The following is a 17,327-nucleotide window of genomic DNA, read 5'->3' as shown; positions in this document are numbered from 1 at the left end:
AGATGGGGTTTCACCATGTTGGCCAGGCTAGTCTGAACTCCTGGCCTCAAGTGATCCACCCACCTCGACCTCCCAAAGAGCCAAACTTTTTTTTTTTTGACATGGGGTCTCATTCTTTCGCATAGGATGGAGTGCAGTGGCCGGATCTCGACTTGCTGCAACCTCCACCTCCCGGGTTCAAGTGATTCTTTTGCTTCAGTCTCCCAAGTAGTTGGGACTAGAGGCTTGTGCCACCACACCCGGCTAATTTTTTTTATTTTTAGTAGAGATGGGGTTTCACCATGTTGGTCAGGCTGGTCTGCAACTCCTGACCTCAAGTGATCTGCCTGCCTCAGCCTCCCAAAGTGCTGGGATTACAGGTGTCAGTCACCGCACCAGGCTCAAGTTTGCTGATTTTTGACTGGAGTTAACTCCTAACAATGTTTTTCAAAAGTCAACTGTAATCTGTTAGAGCTGATTTCAATCCTACAGAAATAAACTTTTGCTTTTACAGTCGAACCACAAGATAAGACTGAAAAGGCACTGGGAAGGCTGCAGTGAGTACAAAAATGTTTCTACTCCCTAGTCCTTAAGGAGTGTTTGCCATATTTTACTTGTCTTTTTGTTTACAAAAGACAAACATTATTTCCAGGCATCTAGGAAAGAAAGGCGGTAGGAGAGTTGGCTTTGAATGCTAGGTGTAATGAGAAAAGAACTTGTCGAAAAGTCAGGAGACCTGGGTTGAATCCAGATTCTGGTAATTTAGCAAGTGATTTTCCTTTGGCTTTACTTCGCTGTAAAATAATTCCTCCCTATACTAAAAGTACACCCAGGCAACGCATCTAATTAGATTTGAGGCTCTGGGGAAACTAGTAAGGTTAACAGTGGCGGAAGGCGAGTGCTAATGGGTCTCAAATAGTACCATGAGATAGTAACAAGTATGAAAGGATACTAATTGGAATTAATATAACACCCCATCTATGCCTCTGTCCACAGTAGCCTTTGGGTATGCCCAGTTCGCTCTGTAGAATGTCTCAAAACGCCAGAATGTAGAATCAAGTGGGTAATTTTAAGAACTCAGTGACAATTGCAATAAAGCCCTTGCAGCCCGATTTTCCAAGCGGTTTGGCGCGGGCAGTGTCGCCAGGGGCGGCCGATGCCTCACACGACTACGTGGCGTTCCTGCGGGTCACGGCGGTCATTTGGCCGGACGGAGACACCGTGCAGGACTTTTCCTTTACCCATTAGTCCTGGCTACCGCATCCACATTCTATGCGCCGCCCCTGAGAAAGGAGTTCCTACATTCGCGCGGACGCGACGACCGCGGAGCGGCTCAAAGCGCAGAACCGTATCCTGCGTCCTAGCCTACCGCCAATCCCGGAAGTCCCCCGGCGGGCCATGCGTCGGGGTGGGCGGGGAGAGATGTCGTTCCCGGAAGTGTCGGGCGGCAGGGCGTGGCTGCGGCTGCCACGTTGGAGCCCAACGTGTAGGTGGCCCTGGCTGGGGAGGAGGGGCGGCGGCGAATGCTGGGAGAGTCCGACCGACGCTGCACTAACGCAGGACCTGGCTCCCGAAGGTCCTTGCCAGGTGCGTCCGCCCGTTGCTTTTTGTCCTCTTCGCCGGTCCTTAAGCCTTGAGGTTGAGCCCAGGCCAAAACTAGGACCCCAGCCTGGGTCTCCGCTGCTCCGCGCCAGCCGGAGGCCCGGTCTTTCGTGACGGCGCGCCGCTGGTCTTGGTTTCGGGCCCGGCGGAACAACGCCTGGCGTCTGGACTCCTTCAGTGATCGCGCCCGGACTCCAGTGATCGCGCCCGTCCGCATCCGCCGACGTCTCCACTGCTGAGCAAGAGCCACCCGAGGCTGGCGACAGTGACTTGCCGGGGAGTCGTAGCCGGGCGGGTAACTGGAGTTTGAGGTTAGGAGACTTTCAGACCCTTGTGCACAAAGAGGTGCGGTCCCCGAGGGTGAGGAAAGGAAACAAATCTCAGGATTACTTCGGTTGACTTTAGTTTGGTTAGGATTTTTTTGATTGTACTTGAACTGTTGCCAGATTTAAAGGTTCATAGGTTTGAATTGACGTATACTGTCATTTAGTTAGGATTGGATTATTTTAAGGACAGTGGTCGCCAGGCGCAGCCTGTACTTTGAGGACAGTCTCATTAAGTGTTACATGTTTTTGCTAATGTTAAATTTCGGGGCGGTTGTAAAATAAACCAAAATATTGCCTGAACTTGTGGGCGTTATACATTTTTCCTTGTGCTTAAGGAACTAATTTTACGTAGGGCTTTTTGAAGTTGCAATGATCTGATAGTCTGTGCCAAATCATTTCTTCTAAATTATCTTTTCAAACTATAGAAAACTGAAATTTGGTTGTCCTTATGGGCAGTATAACTGTATTTAAAAAATCGATAAAGGTTTGTTCTTGTTATAGCGTCCTGTGTTTTCTGTGCTTCCGGTTATTCAAGGATTGGCAAAAGCTTATTCTCCTTTTTTTTTTTTTAGACAGAGTCTCGCTCTGTCACCCAGGCTGGAGTGCAGTGGCGCGATCTCAGCTCACTGCAACCTCCACCTCCAGGTGATTTCTCCTGCCTCAGCCTCCTGAGTAGCTAGGATTACAGGCGCCTGCCACCACGCCCGGCTAATTTTTGTATTTTTAGTAGAAACGGGGTTTCACTATGTTGGCCAGGCTGGTCTCGAACTCCTGACCTCAAGTGATCTGCGCGCCTTGGCCTCCCAAAGTGTAGAAATTGCAGGCGTGAGCCACCGTTCCCAGCCACTCTTATTTTTTAGTTGTTCTTCTGTGCTCCTTGTTTCTCATTATTCCTTAATTATCGTTCAGAGAAAACTTTGTAGGCTCATAAGAACTTTTGGATAACTCATAGTGTTTTTGTAGTTTTGTAGTGATTTTATTTTACATATGTCCACAATTTGTTAAATTTGAAATCTGAGGTGGATTTAGAATTATACTGCTTAATTTTAAATAAGCAAATTATTTATTGAAACTGATAACATAGGAATAGAAATAAATTTGTAAACTGTGAAGAGCAATTATTCATAATCTTTGAGGGATTTCAGTGTCTTTTAGGAATCTAATGGAATCAATGTAAGAATGCACATACACACACATGTAGGGTTTTTGTTTTTTGTTTTGTTTTTGAGACAGAGTCACTCTTTGTTGCCCAGATGGGAGTGAAGTGGTGCAATCATAGCTCACTATAACCTTGAACTTTTGGGCTCAAGAAATCCTCCCGCCTCAGCCTCAGAAGTAGCTAGGAATATGCACGTGGAGCACGCCCAGCTAATTAATCTCTCATTTTTTTATGGAGATGGGGGTCTCACTATGTTCCCCAGGCTGGTCTCAAGCTCCTGCTCTCAAGAGACATGTAGGATTTTCTACGTACATAATATCATGAAGTTTACAATTTTAAAACTCCTGTAAGGGGATGTTACTAGATTGATTTGCATTGATTACATTGTTTTTAGAAATGTCATTAGGTTAATTTCAGCTCAAAAAGTTTTATACTGAAGATTAGTATGACACCAATTAGTTCAGTAACCAGTACACAGTTACTTTCTCCTTTGATTTGGTTTGGGTTGAGTGAAATGAGCCTGGAACATTCATAATACTAAATAAAGCCTCTAGAACAATTGTGTCTATCCCTATTGTGATATTTTGCCCACAGAAAATGGATTTTTATTAAAAGCAGTGCCAACTAGGGATTGTATACCTAGTTTGGGAGTCAAAGTTCAGATTCTATTACCTCTTTAAACTTTTTACTTGCTTTCTGAGGTATGAGTCAGCTCTGTATGTAGCATTGTAACATTGGTATTTTTCAAAGAATAGTGCTGTTGGGTTTTAGTATTGTTTCACAAAATTTACATTTAGAAAATGAGCAGAAAAAAAAATTTCCACCTAATTGAATGCAATTATTGAGAGAAAGTTGCATGAAAAATAAGAGTTTTAGTCCGGAGTATAAATTTTCTTCAATAAAGGTTTTCTTTTTTGTTTTTTTTTGTTTTTTGTTTTTCGAGACGGAATCTTGCTCCGTCGCCTAGTCTGTAGTGCAGTGGCGCAATCTCAGCTCACGGCAACCTCTGCCTTTCGAGTTCAAGCGATTCTCCTGCTTCGGCCTCCTGAGTAGCTGGGATTACAAGCGTGCACTACCATGTCCGGCTAATTTTTGTATTTTTTACTAGAGATAGGGTTTCGCCACGTTGGCCAGGTTGCTCCCGAACTTCCGGCCTGAAGTGATCCGCCTACCTCGGCCTCCCAAAGTGCTGGGATTACAGGCCTGAGGCACTGTGCCCGGCCAATGCATGTATATTTAAGAAGGTTCATTGTGGTAGACGTTTTAAATTGTGGTGTTTGTAATAACTGTCACTTATGAGCATTTATTTATATATGCTAGGCACTGTTCAAACCACTCTGAGTAATACTACTTATTTTTCACAGCAACCCTATAGGTAGGTACTGTTACCTTTATTTTACTGAGAGGGGAGGCAAGATGTACATGGATAAAGCTACATGACTAAAGTCAGAGGTGGACATGGTGAAGCTGGAATTTAAACTGAGGGTGTCTACTCTAGACCCTATGCTCTTAATTGCTGTGCAATAAATACTCTCTTCTAGATGGCATATATGAAGAAGCCATTGTCCACACAATTTTATTTTTTTTTGATACGGAGTTTTACTCTTGTCGCCCAGGCTAAAGTGCAGTGGCACAATCTTGGCTCACTGCAACCTCCACCTCCCGGGTTGAAGCCGTTCTCCTGCTTCAGCCTCTCAAGTCGCTGGGATTACAGGCGTCCGCCACCATACCCTGCTAATTTTTTTTATATTTTCGGAAGAGCCAGGTTTTTGCCATGTTGGGTAGGCTGATCCCAAACTCCTGACCTCAGGTGATCTGCCCGCCTCGGCCTCCCAAAATGCTGGGATTACAAGTGTGAGCCGCGTGCCCGGCCTTCTTTTTATATTTTCATAGTGATTATGTTCTGTGGAAAATAGTATTGAGTGAAACAAGTATGCATAGTGTAAATTCTGATCATGTTTAATATTGAAAAAACATTACACAAAGTTTTAAAAGTAAGTCTTGCTTGGGAAGTATGTATGGTTTAATCTAAAACTTCTTCCTATTTTTGCGCGCAATGGCTCAGGCCTGTAATCCTAGCACTTCGGGAGACCAAGGCAGGATGATTGCTTGAGGCCAAGAGCTCAAGACCAACCTGGCCAGCATAGCGAGAACTTAACTCTATTAAAAAACAACAACAACAACAACAACAAATTACATTTAAAGAAAAAACCTTTTCATATTTTTAAGAAAATCATTTACACTTAAGTGAATGATTATTTCTAAGAGAAGGAAATACACATATATCCAGATGAAACTGTATTTTGATGGCATTCTTAGTAATTTTGAGAATTATTGCAATAGGTAGATTATTTAATAAGATTCAGGGCATATAATATAGTTCTAGGCCATTATTGTAGTATAGTGATTCTTTTTTTTTTTTTTAACATGGTATTGAAGCCTTATATTCAGGACAGGTTAATAAGGAGAACTGCTTCTAGTGGAACATTGAGTACTAAGGCTAAGAAATTTTTGTGAATGTTTTGAATTCCCACTTACTGTGTTCTTATAAATGTATCTCTTTCTCTTTCAGTCAATGTTACACATTAACCAAGCATTAATGGATTAGGTAGTCCTTGTAGTTTTGCTCTTAGAAATATTAGAATTGTATTCCATTTTTATAATACAGCTATTTTGTTTTTCACTTGTAGAAATTATTTTGAAGGCATCTTATAACCTTTTCCCCCTTAACAATACTTTCTCCTTTTTTGAATAGTAAATGATCCTTTAAAGAGTTAAGAATTGGGCTGGGCGCGGTGGCTCACGCCTGTAATCCCAGCACTTTGGGAGGCCGAGGCGGGTGGATCACGAGGTCAAGAGATCGAGACCATCGTGGTCAACATGGTGAAACCCCGTCTCTACTAAAAATACAAAAATTAGCTGGGCATGGTGGCGCATGCCTGTAATCCCAGCTACTTAGGAGGCTGAGGCAGGAGAATTGCTTGAACCCAGGAGGCGGAGGTTGCGGTGAGCCGAGATCTCACCATTGCACCCCAGACTGGGTAACAAGAGCGAGACTCCGTCTCAAAAAAAAAAAAAAGTTAAGAATTTAAAAGTAAATGTTTTTTCTGAAACTGGTCATTCTAGCTCATTTGTCTACTTGTTTTCCCCTAAATATAAACATTTAAAATAAATCAAACAAAACTTTCTGGATATCTCCTACCATGCTTATTAGCAATTTGAGTGTAAAAAGGGGTAAAAGTTTTGAGAACAGACATTATTTGTCTAGTTGGTGAGATAAGATAGCACATAAGGCAGCTGGTTAAAAAAGGGTAACTGGAAAATATATAAACAGTATGTGCTAATAGAATGTTATTACAAAGTGTTTAGTTAAAATAGAATGGCATATTCTTATAAAATGCTTAAATCCTAGTACTGACAAATGTAAACTTGTAGGGGAGTATTTAGATCAGTGTGGATTGGATCATTAGGGCAGTTTTCATGGAGGAGCTGGAATATGAATTTATTATTAAAGATTAGGTCAGACAGTTGGCAGAGAGGAAGAAGAGGGAATTCATATAAGAAAATAGGTGCCTTTTTTGCATCTTAGAAAGTTGGAATTTTTTCCCCCAAATAATCTCAAAGTTTTCTTATTTAATCTCATCATAGCAGTAAGTTTTAAAAATAGCAAACCTATCAAAAACACTAACCCATGTGCTCGGCACTTTGTTTGGCTCCCTATTATAAAACGTATGATCTCATTGAAACCTCACACCATCCCATTAGGTGGTCACTCTTTTCCCTATTTTATGAATATAGAAACTGGTGCTCAGGGAGGTTAAATAACGTGTCCAAAGTATCATAGCTAATAAGTAGCAGAGCCAGTAGTCAAATTGAGGATTAACTCCAGAGACCATGCTTTTAACCATGTGATACATCCTGCCTCCTAATCTCACTTTGCCCTACCTAACACAATTTCTAAAATGCATTTCTTCAATTTCATCATGCATGGTGGTTGCTTTGTTATTAATTGTTTCTGCTAAATGTTAATTTTCCTCTATGATATAAAAATTGAGTACCTGAACTTGTTGAAATTAATAAGAACTTGGACTCTGGAGCTAATCTTCTGAGTTCCGATCTTTGCTCTGTCCCTTGCCCCTTGCTAACATGTACAGATTGTCTTTCTGTGTCTTAATTTTTTCCTATGTAAAATCTCCTTCAAATATGAACAGTTTGCAAATAGAGGACTCAGGGTATATGTTTAAGGGAATCTTAAGGAATATGTTAGAGGATAAGCCCTGGAGCTGAGTAAGGTAATTGGCAAAAGTACTCTTGGAGAGCATTGAATGTGTGTTTAACTGCAGTGCTGAGACTGGAACAAAAGTCAGAATGAGGAAGAAAGAATAAAATGTAAATGTTAAATGTCCAGTAATGTAGGGGTTGGTTATACAACTAATAAAAGAGAAGAAGAACGAAATTGAAGGTAGAATAATAAGTTTGTGAATTGCCATATCTGTAGTGGCTATGAGTCAAAGGACATCATTTAAAGCTGACAAATCAGTTAGTAGAACTGTAAGCATATTTAGCAGTTCAAAGGTAAACACTGAGAAAGATAATACTATTGACTGTAACTGTGTTATGTGAGGGGGCAGTAAGATTATACAAGCTAATTTCATAAGTGCACATAGTAGGGAGTTAGTCGTTACTGTGTAAAAAAATAGAGGATTGATGATATTAAGTAAAATATTTAAAATTACAATTATAAAGATAGAATCAGAACTCTGGTTTCTTTTCAAATTGTATAAATGTTTCGACTTTTACTAAAGATTTCCATGGAGAGGAACAATTCTGAGTCTTAATCCAGTTTTTTGAGGCCCTGCTTTTGCGGGGCTGATTTAAAAAAAGAAAAAAAGAAAAAAAAAGAATCAGAAACATATTAGAATAAAAATATACATTATCCTAATTATCAGAAAAAATGGTAATTGCACAAAAAAGAAAATAGACAACAATGAAAGACTTTTAAAGAAATTTATTACCCAAAGATATTAAACCAAAGTAAAATATGGTAAAACTAAGACTAACCATGTCTGTCATATCAGTACATTTTAAATGGCCTTAGCTAATTTAGCCTTAGCTAAATTGGATCACCAACAAAATTTTTGTTTGTTTGGATCACCAACAAAATCTGTTGGTTTTTTGTTCGTTTGTTTGTTTGTTGCTGTATTCTGGTAGCTGATGACAACAAAGTAGTTTTAAAGGGCAAAAGTATGCATGTAAAGGCAAATAAAAGATGTAATTCAGACCAAAAGTCATTATTTCAGACAAAGAAGGATATTCACAAATATCTATATATGTAAATATATGCCAAATATAAAGTGTATATTTGGCAGTGAATTTTAACATTATGGATATACAATGTTGGTGGTGAGAGAGGTTATGTTGTTGGAGAACTGTGTAGCAATTCTTTGTACTTGCATTGAACTTTTCTATGAATGTAAAACTGCTCTAAAAGATAAAGCCTATTTTTTAAAAATTTAAATCAAAATCCTATGAAAGGTAAAAAAAAAAAAAAAATTTTTTTAAGCAAAGTCAAAAGATAGTCTGTCACCTTAACAGAAAATTGGTCAAATGATGGCTGGGCGCGGTGGCTCATGCCTGTAATCCCAGAACTTTGGGAAGCCAAGGTGGGTGGATCACCTGAGGTCAAGAGTTTGAGACCAGCCTGACCAACATGGTGAAACCCAGTCTCTACTAAAAATACAAAAAAATTATCCAGGTGTGGTGGTGTGTGCCTGTAATCCCAGCTACTTGGAAGGCTGAGACATGAGAATCTCTTGAACCCGGGAGGTGGAGGTTACAGCAAGCCGAGATTGTGTCACTGTACTTCAGCCTAGGTGACAGAACAAAACTCCATCTCAGAAAAAAAAAAAAGAAAGAAATATAGCCAAATGATATATGACTAGACAGAAGAGATGACAGAAAAGGAAATATGGGCTGGGCACAGTGGCTCACGCCTGTAATCCCAGCACTTTGGGAGGCTGAGGCGGGAGAATCTCAAGGTGAAGAAATCGAGACCATCCTGGCCAACATGGTGAAACACTGTCTTTAAAAAAAAAAAGAGGAAATATGGTTGACCCATAATCATACTAAAAAAAAGGATGTTATATATTATTTATAGTATAACTATACCAAGTTAATATTTTTCTTTCTTTCTTTCTTTTTTTTTTTTTTTGAGACATGGTCTCACTCTGTCACCCAGGCTGGAGTGAAGTGGTGCTATCAGGGCTCACTGCAGCCTCAACTTCCCAGTCTCAAATAATCCTTCCACCTCAACCTCCTGAGTAGCTGGGACTACAGGCATGCATTACCATGCCCAGCTAATTTTTGTATTTTTTGTAGAGATGGGATTTCACCGCATTGTCCAAGCTGGTCTTGAGCTCCCAGGCCCAAGCAATCTGTCTGCCACAGCCTCCCAAAGTGCTGGGATTACAGGCCTCAGCCACTGCGCCTTTCGTTGTTAATGTTGGTAAAAATCTTAAAGTGTGACAGTATACTCTGGGCAACAAGTAATTACATGTTACTGTTAGTGGTTGTAGGGCAACAAGTAATCATATATTACTGTCAGTGGAATGAAAATGTACAGTTGCCATAGAGGACAGCTTGGTACTATTCATCAAAATTAAAATTGCATTAATCCTTTAACTTAGCAGTTTTACTTCTAGGAATTTATAGCTGTCCCTGCTCTTTAATGAAATAGCATGTGCAGATGACCATTTATTTCAGCATTTTTTTTGTAAAAATAGTGAAAAACAGCTTAGGTGTTCATTGGTATTGGACTAGGTAATTATGGTACATCTTACAGTAGAGTAATGTGTCATTTCAATGTATTTACGTAAAAATAACAAAGATCTTTAAAAAGTACATAATACTACACCTTTCTAATTTTTCCATTAAAGTAACGGTTTTTTTTTTTTTGAGACCGAGTCTCTGTCACCCAGGCTGGAGTAGAGTGGTGTGATCTCAGCTCACTGCAACCTCCGCCTCCTGGGTTCAAGTGATTCTCCTGACTCAGCCTCCTGAATAGCTGGGATTACATGGACGCGCCACCACGCTGGCTAATTTTCTTGTATTTTTAGTAGTGACAGGGTTTTGCTATGTTGGCCAGGCTGGTCTCGAACTCCTGGCCTCAAGTGATCCACTACTTTGGCCTCCCAAAGTGCTGGGTTTGCAAGCATGAGCCACCATACCCGGCCCATCAATGTAACTTTAATGACAGAAAATATGTAAACAAGTGGTATATGGTATTATACCTTGAAGTGACCAGTTTTCTGATAATTTCTACTTTATCTTTAAATTCTGTGAGCTTACTATATTCTAATATGTTTTAATTTAGAATTAATTTTTTAAACTGCTCTTATCATTGAGTAATCCTACTCCAGGAAGTTGTACCTTATTTATTTTTTGCCTGCTCTTACCCATAATGTTTTGTTACTCATTCTTGTTTGATAAACGTGTAGCAAAGTTAATTCTTCAGGTACTACCTTATTGTTTTTGTGGGCTATTTTTCTAGACTGATTCAACTGAAAAACTATAATCTGTAAACAGAATAGCCCAGTATTTGTCTCAAAATAGTTTATCAAGTTTGTCTACTTTCTAATATTGAACATTTCCAACAAATGACACCTAAACCAATTTGATTTATTTGCAGTTGGGCATTAATGATGTTTTAGTGGTTTGTTCAGTGTGTTTCCATGTAAAATATCTGTGTTTTGTGTTAGACATTCAAATCATTCAAATCTATTTCTTTGCAAAATATTATCTTTAGCAGGATGAAGTTAAAGGAAGTAGATCGTACAGCCATGCAGGCATGGAGCCCTGCCCAGAATCACCCCATTTACCTAGCAACAGGTAAGTTCAAAGGAGAGACGACAGTATGAGTAACCTAATTTCTTCTCTTCTGCATCTAGCTTATTCAGTTTAAGCTTTATCTTCTCTGGAAAGCCTATCTCTCCCTGACAAGTTACTGACATTCTATCAGCTGAGTTCAGTGTTCTTCTGTGTTCCCATAGTGTTTTGATCATGATGTGTTACATCTAAAGTATTTTCCTTACTTTACAGGAATTGTATTTTATTTTTATTTCCCTAGATGGCATGTAAAAAACAGTTAATATCAGTTTGAATGAATGAAGAACAATTTTGTTGTTAGCATTTTTTTTTTTGAGACGGAGTCTTGCTTTGTCGCCCAGGCTGGAGTGCAGTGGCGTCATCTCAGTTCACTGCAACCTCCGCCTCCCGGTTTCAAGTGATTCTCCTGCCTCAGTCACCTGAGTAGCTGGGACTATAGGCGTATGCCACCACACCCAGCTTATTTTTGGATTTTTAGTAGAGACCGGGTTTCACCATGTTGGCCAGGATGGTCTGGATTTCGACCTTGTGATCCACCTTCCTCAGCCTCCCAAAGTGCTGGGATTACAGACGTGAGCCACCATGCCTGGCTAATGTTAGCATTTTTATATAAAAAGAATTGGTTGGCTGGGCTCGGTGGCTTATGCCTGTAAGTAATCCCAGCACTTTGGGAGGCCAGGGCGGGTGGATCACAAGGTCAAGAGATCGAGACCATCCTGGCCAGCTTGGTGAAACCCCGTCTCTACTAAAAATACAGAAATGAGCTGGGCGTGGTGGTGCAAGCCTGTTGTCCCAACTGCTCAGGAGGCTGAGGCAGGAGAATAGCTTGAACCTAGGAGGCAGAGGTTGCAGTGAGCTGAGATCGCACCACTGCACTCCAGCCTGGGCAACAATAGAGCAAAACTCTGTCTCAAAAAAAAAAAAAAAAAGTTGGCCTGGCATAGTGTCTGACGCCTGTAATCCCAGCACTTCGGGAGACTGAGGTGGGTTGATCATCTGAGGTAAGGAGTTCAAAACCAGCCTGGCCAACATGATGAAACCCCATCTCTACTAAAAATACAAAAATTAACTGGGCATGGTGGTGGGGGCCTGTAATCCCAGCTACTCGGGAGGCTGAGACAGGAGAATCACTTGAACCTGGGAGGTGGAGGTTGCAGTGAGCCAAGATTGAACCACTGCACTCCAGCCTGGGCAGCAGAGCAAGACGCCGTCTCAAAAAAAAGAAAAAAGTTACATCATGTATGTCTATAAGCAGATATAGTAAATCACTAGACCATTTTTACAGAGATTTAAAAAATATCTACAAGCTTAAAAATTATTTATACTACCCACTCTTATAAACATTGTCTCCTAGCCCTGTGCCAGAATATGATTCCTATAGTAATTTAAGCATCTGCTCAATGGCATATGTGCTGAGATTTCAGCAACTAATGCAGCATTCACGAGCAAGAGAATTGAAAAACATGCTTTTAATTTCTGTTGTATGGTTTCTTTGAGTCTTTTATTTTTGTATGTATAGTTACCATAAATATATTTTCTATAGGAACATCTGCTCAGCAATTGGATGCAACATTTAGTACCAGTGCTTCCCTTGAGATATTTGAATTAGATCTTTCTGATCCATCCTTGGATATGAAATCTTGTGCCACATTCTCCTCTTCTCACAGGTATGAGGTTCAGCTTTAAATTCATGTGATTAATTATATATTGTTGTTGATTTCTAATTTATCCATAATTATGCCATTATTAGAAACTACAAGGAATTCCAGCAAGTACATGAAATATTTTGTCGATAAAAAGCATGTGAGTGAATTTTTATGGAAGTAAAAGTAGTGTTTATAAGTTCTATTGACTTTTTTTTTCTTTTTTTTTTTCTGAGACAGAATCTCACTTTGTAGCCCAGGCTGGAGTGCAGTGGCACAATCTCGGCTCACTACAACCTCCACCTTCCGGGTTCTAGCAATTCTTGTAGCTGGAATTATGGGTGTGCGCCACCCCACCCAGCTAATTTTGTATCTTTAGTAGTGACAAGGTTTTGCCATTTTGGCCAGGCTGATCTTGAAGTCTTGACCTCAAGTGATCCTCCGTTTCCCAGAGTGCTGGCGCCCAGCCAGTATGTTCTGTTGACTTTTTTATTGCTGTTATACGTAAGTAAGGTGGGAAGGAGAGGCTGTAGTTTCTAGCATTTTTTTTTTTCTCATTCTGTGGTAGTTATTTTTTTCTATCTCCTTTATTGCACCTGTTTGCAAAACGGTAGATGTGACTAGAAAAAGGAGTAGTCATATTAAGATATTAACAGTGATTACCTCTGAATGGTAGCTTATTTTTTTCTTCTTCTGTTAGTATATTTAGAAATATATTTCACAGACAGTTTTGTTGACATGATTTCTAATTCACTAGGTAACTAGGTATTTGGATCATACTTTCAAGTACTTATGCCCTATTTTAATGTAAAGAAAGAATATTTTCATTTGAGTAGTAAAGTAAGCTTTATTGCCTTACTATCTTTGCAGGGTTTAAAGAGATTGTTCTTTAGCTGATAGAAAACAGCTCAAATCATGCAGTTTCATGGGACCTCTCATCTTCTTCAGAGCTGTCACAGTAGGATGGGAACCCCAGATACCTTTTGTCTAGTAGTTTTTTTTTTTTTTTTTTTTTGAGACAAAGTTTCACTCTTGTTGCCCAGGCTGCTGGAGTGCAATGGCGCCATCTCAGCTCACCTCCCAGGTTCAAGTGATTCTCCTTCCTCAGCCTCTCAAGTAGCTGGAATTATAGGCATGCACCACCATGCCCGGCTAATTTTGTATTTTTAGTAGAGACAGAGTTTCTCCCTGTTGGTCAGGCTGGTCTCAAACTCCCAACCTCAGGTGATCCACCTGCCTCAGCCTCCCAAAGTGCTGGGAGCCACCATGCCTGGCCTCTTGTCTAGTAGTTTTTCTACTTACTACCGTCGGTATCATTGTATTCATTTTTGCCTTCATATTTTATCTCCGTTCTAGATCATATATTTTATTCTCCAACAGTAGGAGTACTTGTCATAATATAATTTTGATGTCAGTTTTCTCCTGTTAGAATACATTCTTTTTCTTAGAAAATTTCAGGTGACTCCTTTAACACTTTTACTATTTAAAAGACTACTTGTTAGTGACCCTTTTTTTTTTTTTTTTTTTTATTTTTTTAACAAAGGTCAAAGCATGAGACCCTTCTATAGTCAAATAAAGAATGTTTTTATTTTTCAAGGAAAATGATTGTTTAGCTCTATTTTACAATAAACCAGAGGCAATTTAAGAAGGTTAAGTAACTTAGGGTCTCACAGTTTCTAAATGGTAAAATCATTCTTAAGCTCATAGCTTGTGACATACAACTCAAGTATACTTTGTTACACTACCTTACAAGAGTTTTTGCTCTTTAAGGATTATAAAATCAAATATGCAAATATGAGTATAAATAAAAATTGAAATACTGTTACATCAAAGTCATACATAGTTACCAGGAGTGGAGGAGAAGTAATGTATTTGAACTTTTATAAAAAGCTAAAAAGTTAAATGTATAATTTCAAATTTTTGTCTACATTTATTTGACTTTAAGAATAACTTATTCATTTTCTTCTATAGGTACCACAAGTTGATTTGGGGACCCTATAAAATGGATTCCAAAGGAGATGTCTCTGGAGTTCTGATTGCAGGTGGTGAAAATGGAAATATTATTCTCTATGATCCTTCTAAAATTATAGCTGGAGATAAGGATGTTGTGATTGCCCAGAATGACAAGCATACTGGCCCAGTGAGAGCCTTGGATGTGAACATTTTCCAGGTTAGACTTTGACATTTATTCATAATTCTTAGACTATGTGCTGCTACAATATATGTATCTACTATGCCTCAGTTTTGGAACTGAAAGCTTAAAAAAAATGTGTGGCTATACAGGTTAATGAGTGTTTTGTTGTTGTTGTTGTTTTATTATTTATTTTATTTATTTATTTTTGGTGCCATGACTCGGATCTGAACAAGTGTTTTTTAAAGAATGGTGGGTTCAGCCGGGTGCGGTGGCTCACGCCTGTAATTCCAGCACTTTGGGAGGCTGAGGCGAATGGATCATGAGGTCAAGAGATCGAGACCATCCTGGTCAACATGGTGAAACCCCGTCTCTACTAAAAATACAAAAAATTAGCTGGGCATGGTGGCGTGCACCTGTAATCCCAGCTACTCAGGAGGCTGAGGCAGGCGGAGGTTGCGGTGAGCCAAGATCGCGCCATTGCACTCCAGCCTGGGCAACAAGAGCAAAACTCCGTCTCAAAAAAAAAAAAAGAAAGAATGGTGGGTTCAGAGTTGAGATCAGGGTTAAAAATACTAACTCAGTGAAAAGGATCAGGCTGATAAATTTAATTCTAGAAGTCTGAAGATGTCATGACATTTGATTAGACATTTTACAAACATTAAGAACCCCATAGGTTGGAAACCTTGCCTTTTAAGAGTTTGTGCTAGGTCAGTGTTAGGCTGGTGCTATGATGTCCAGGTTAATTCACTGTTTTATTAATTGAGAAATTTTATGTTTATTACAAAGAGATTACTGCTTTGTGAAATAATTAGAAATTAAATGTAATGCAGATTTAACAAATAGTTAAGATCTTTGTACTGTTGCCTTCATAAACATTACTGGATGTTAATTATATGAATGCACAGCTTAATAAAGATCTTGGCCTGAACAAGATGGTAAAACCCTGTTGCTATAAAAAATGCAAACAGGCCAGGCGCAGTGGCTCACACCCATACTACCAGCATTTTGGGAGGCCAAGGCGGGTGGATCATGAGGTCAAGAGATCGAGACCATCCTGGCCAACATGATGAAACCCTGTCTCTACCAAAAATACAAAAATTAGCTGAGCATGTTGGAGCACGCCTGTAGTCCTAGCTACTTGGGAGGCTGAGGCAGGAGAATTGCTTGAACCCAGGTGGTGGAGGTTGCAGTGAGCCAAGATCACGCCACTGCACTCCAGCCTGGTAAAAGAGCAAGACTCTATCTCAAAAAAAAAAAAAAAAAAAAACAATTAGCAGAACATGGTGGCAAATGTCCCACTACTTGGGAGGCTGAGGTAGGAGGATGGCTTTAGCCCAGGAGTTCTAGGCTGCAGTGAGCTATGATCATTCCATTGCACTCCAGCCTGGGTGACACATAGAGACCCTGTCTGGAAAAGAAAAAAAGACCTTGAGTTAATAGGATACTAGATTATAACAACCAAAACTAAGTATTAAGAAAATTGTAAATAGTTTCTTTTATTATAAATAGATACTTAGGATACAGCAATACAGAAACCCAACTTGTTTATTTTGTTGTTTTGTTGTTGTTTGTTTTTTTGAAACAGTGTCTTGCTCCATTGGCCAGGCTGGACCACAGTGGCTCATGACTCACTGTAGTCTTGATCTCCTGTCTCAACCACCCAGCAGGATGACAGCAGACGAATCTCCTGTCGTCATGCTGGGATGACAGGCATGAGCCACAACACTTGGCTAATTTTTGTAGAGACAGGGTTTTTCCCTGTTGCTCAGGCTGGTCCTGAACTCCTGGACTCAAGTGATCTGTCTGCCTTGGCCTTCCAAAGTACTGTGACTACAGGCATGAGCCACTGTGCCCAGCCTTCATTTCTATACTTTGTGGTATCTGCTCTTTAGTTAACTCCTTGTTAATTGTATTAAATAGCTGCTGATTTTTAATAAAGTATTTTGTGTTATAGGTAGCTCCTACCATAGAATTTCTCTCTTTTTTTAGTTATATGCCAGTTGATAAGAGAATAATTTGTAAGAGTAAATAGTAAATAGGATGAAGGTCAGTATATGAAGCCCATTGTTTTCCTGTACTTTATGTTACAATTTTAGGTTCTTTTTGACCCTTAAGATATGTAACAGAGAAAACCTAGAAATATTGCCACCTGGAACAGTATTGAGTGTAAATGGACTAGAAACATGTGAAGAGTTAAGACAAGCGATTTTACTAGTGCTATATTGATTCAGCTCTGGAAGCTGGCTTTGAGTTATCCTGAGAAAGATGCCAGAGTTTTAGGATTCAGCTTTTTTGAAAGCAATAATTGATAACCTTTTGAATCTTACAATTAAATCTCTTTCCAGAGATGCGGAGAGATAAACAGTAATTCCTACATCTTGCATGACTGATTAAGAATTTAGCCATATAATTTTTAAAATAATATCTTGTATTAAAATTAGTTTGTCAGTAGACATCTTTTGTCTTTAAATAGAATTTTATGTTTTTTCTAGAAAACTTTAAATTTTGAAATAATTATGCTTAATTTAGAAATTCATTTAGAAATTCATGCATATGTTTTTCACTTTTTAAATTAAATGGAAAAATTGTATATGCTACAT

At 39.4% G+C, this 17,327-nt stretch overlaps 1 protein-coding gene and 1 non-coding gene across 51 annotated transcripts in view; both read left to right on the top strand.

The window, feature by feature from the left end:
* Window positions 1-1,476: 1,476 nt before the first annotated feature.
* The window catches only part of SEC31A (SEC31 homolog A, COPII coat complex component), an 80,487-nt gene continuing 64,636 nt past the window's right edge, over window positions 1,477-17,327 (top strand). For 28 of the 50 annotated variants that reach the window (XM_021669627.2, XM_021669624.2, XM_021669623.2 and 25 more), the window contains exons 1-4: window positions 1,477-1,566; window positions 10,871-10,953; window positions 12,494-12,617; window positions 14,565-14,763. In XM_021669627.2, coding sequence (XP_021525302.2) covers window positions 10,875-10,953; window positions 12,494-12,617; window positions 14,565-14,763 — 402 coding nt within the window. In that variant the 5' untranslated portion in view covers window positions 1,477-1,566; window positions 10,871-10,874. Of the gene's footprint in view, window positions 1,567-1,588; window positions 1,927-10,870; window positions 10,954-12,493; window positions 12,618-14,564; window positions 14,764-17,327 lie in introns of those variants that run through there. The other 22 variants (XM_064368678.1, XM_064368640.1, XM_064368618.1 and 19 more) reach the window with 4 other exon arrangements.
* LOC135271897 (U5 spliceosomal RNA) lies at window positions 7,822-7,937 on the top strand. Its single transcript, XR_010340022.1, has one exon. It is a non-coding gene; the product is annotated as a U5 spliceosomal RNA (small nuclear RNA).

Source organism: Aotus nancymaae, unplaced genomic scaffold (assembly GCF_030222135.1).
Source record: "Aotus nancymaae isolate 86718 unplaced genomic scaffold, 86718_ANA_hifiasm-v0.15.2.pri h1tg000006l, whole genome shotgun sequence".
Taxonomy (NCBI): domain Eukaryota; kingdom Metazoa; phylum Chordata; class Mammalia; order Primates; family Aotidae; genus Aotus; species Aotus nancymaae.
This window is presented reverse-complemented; position numbering and strand designations above follow the sequence as displayed.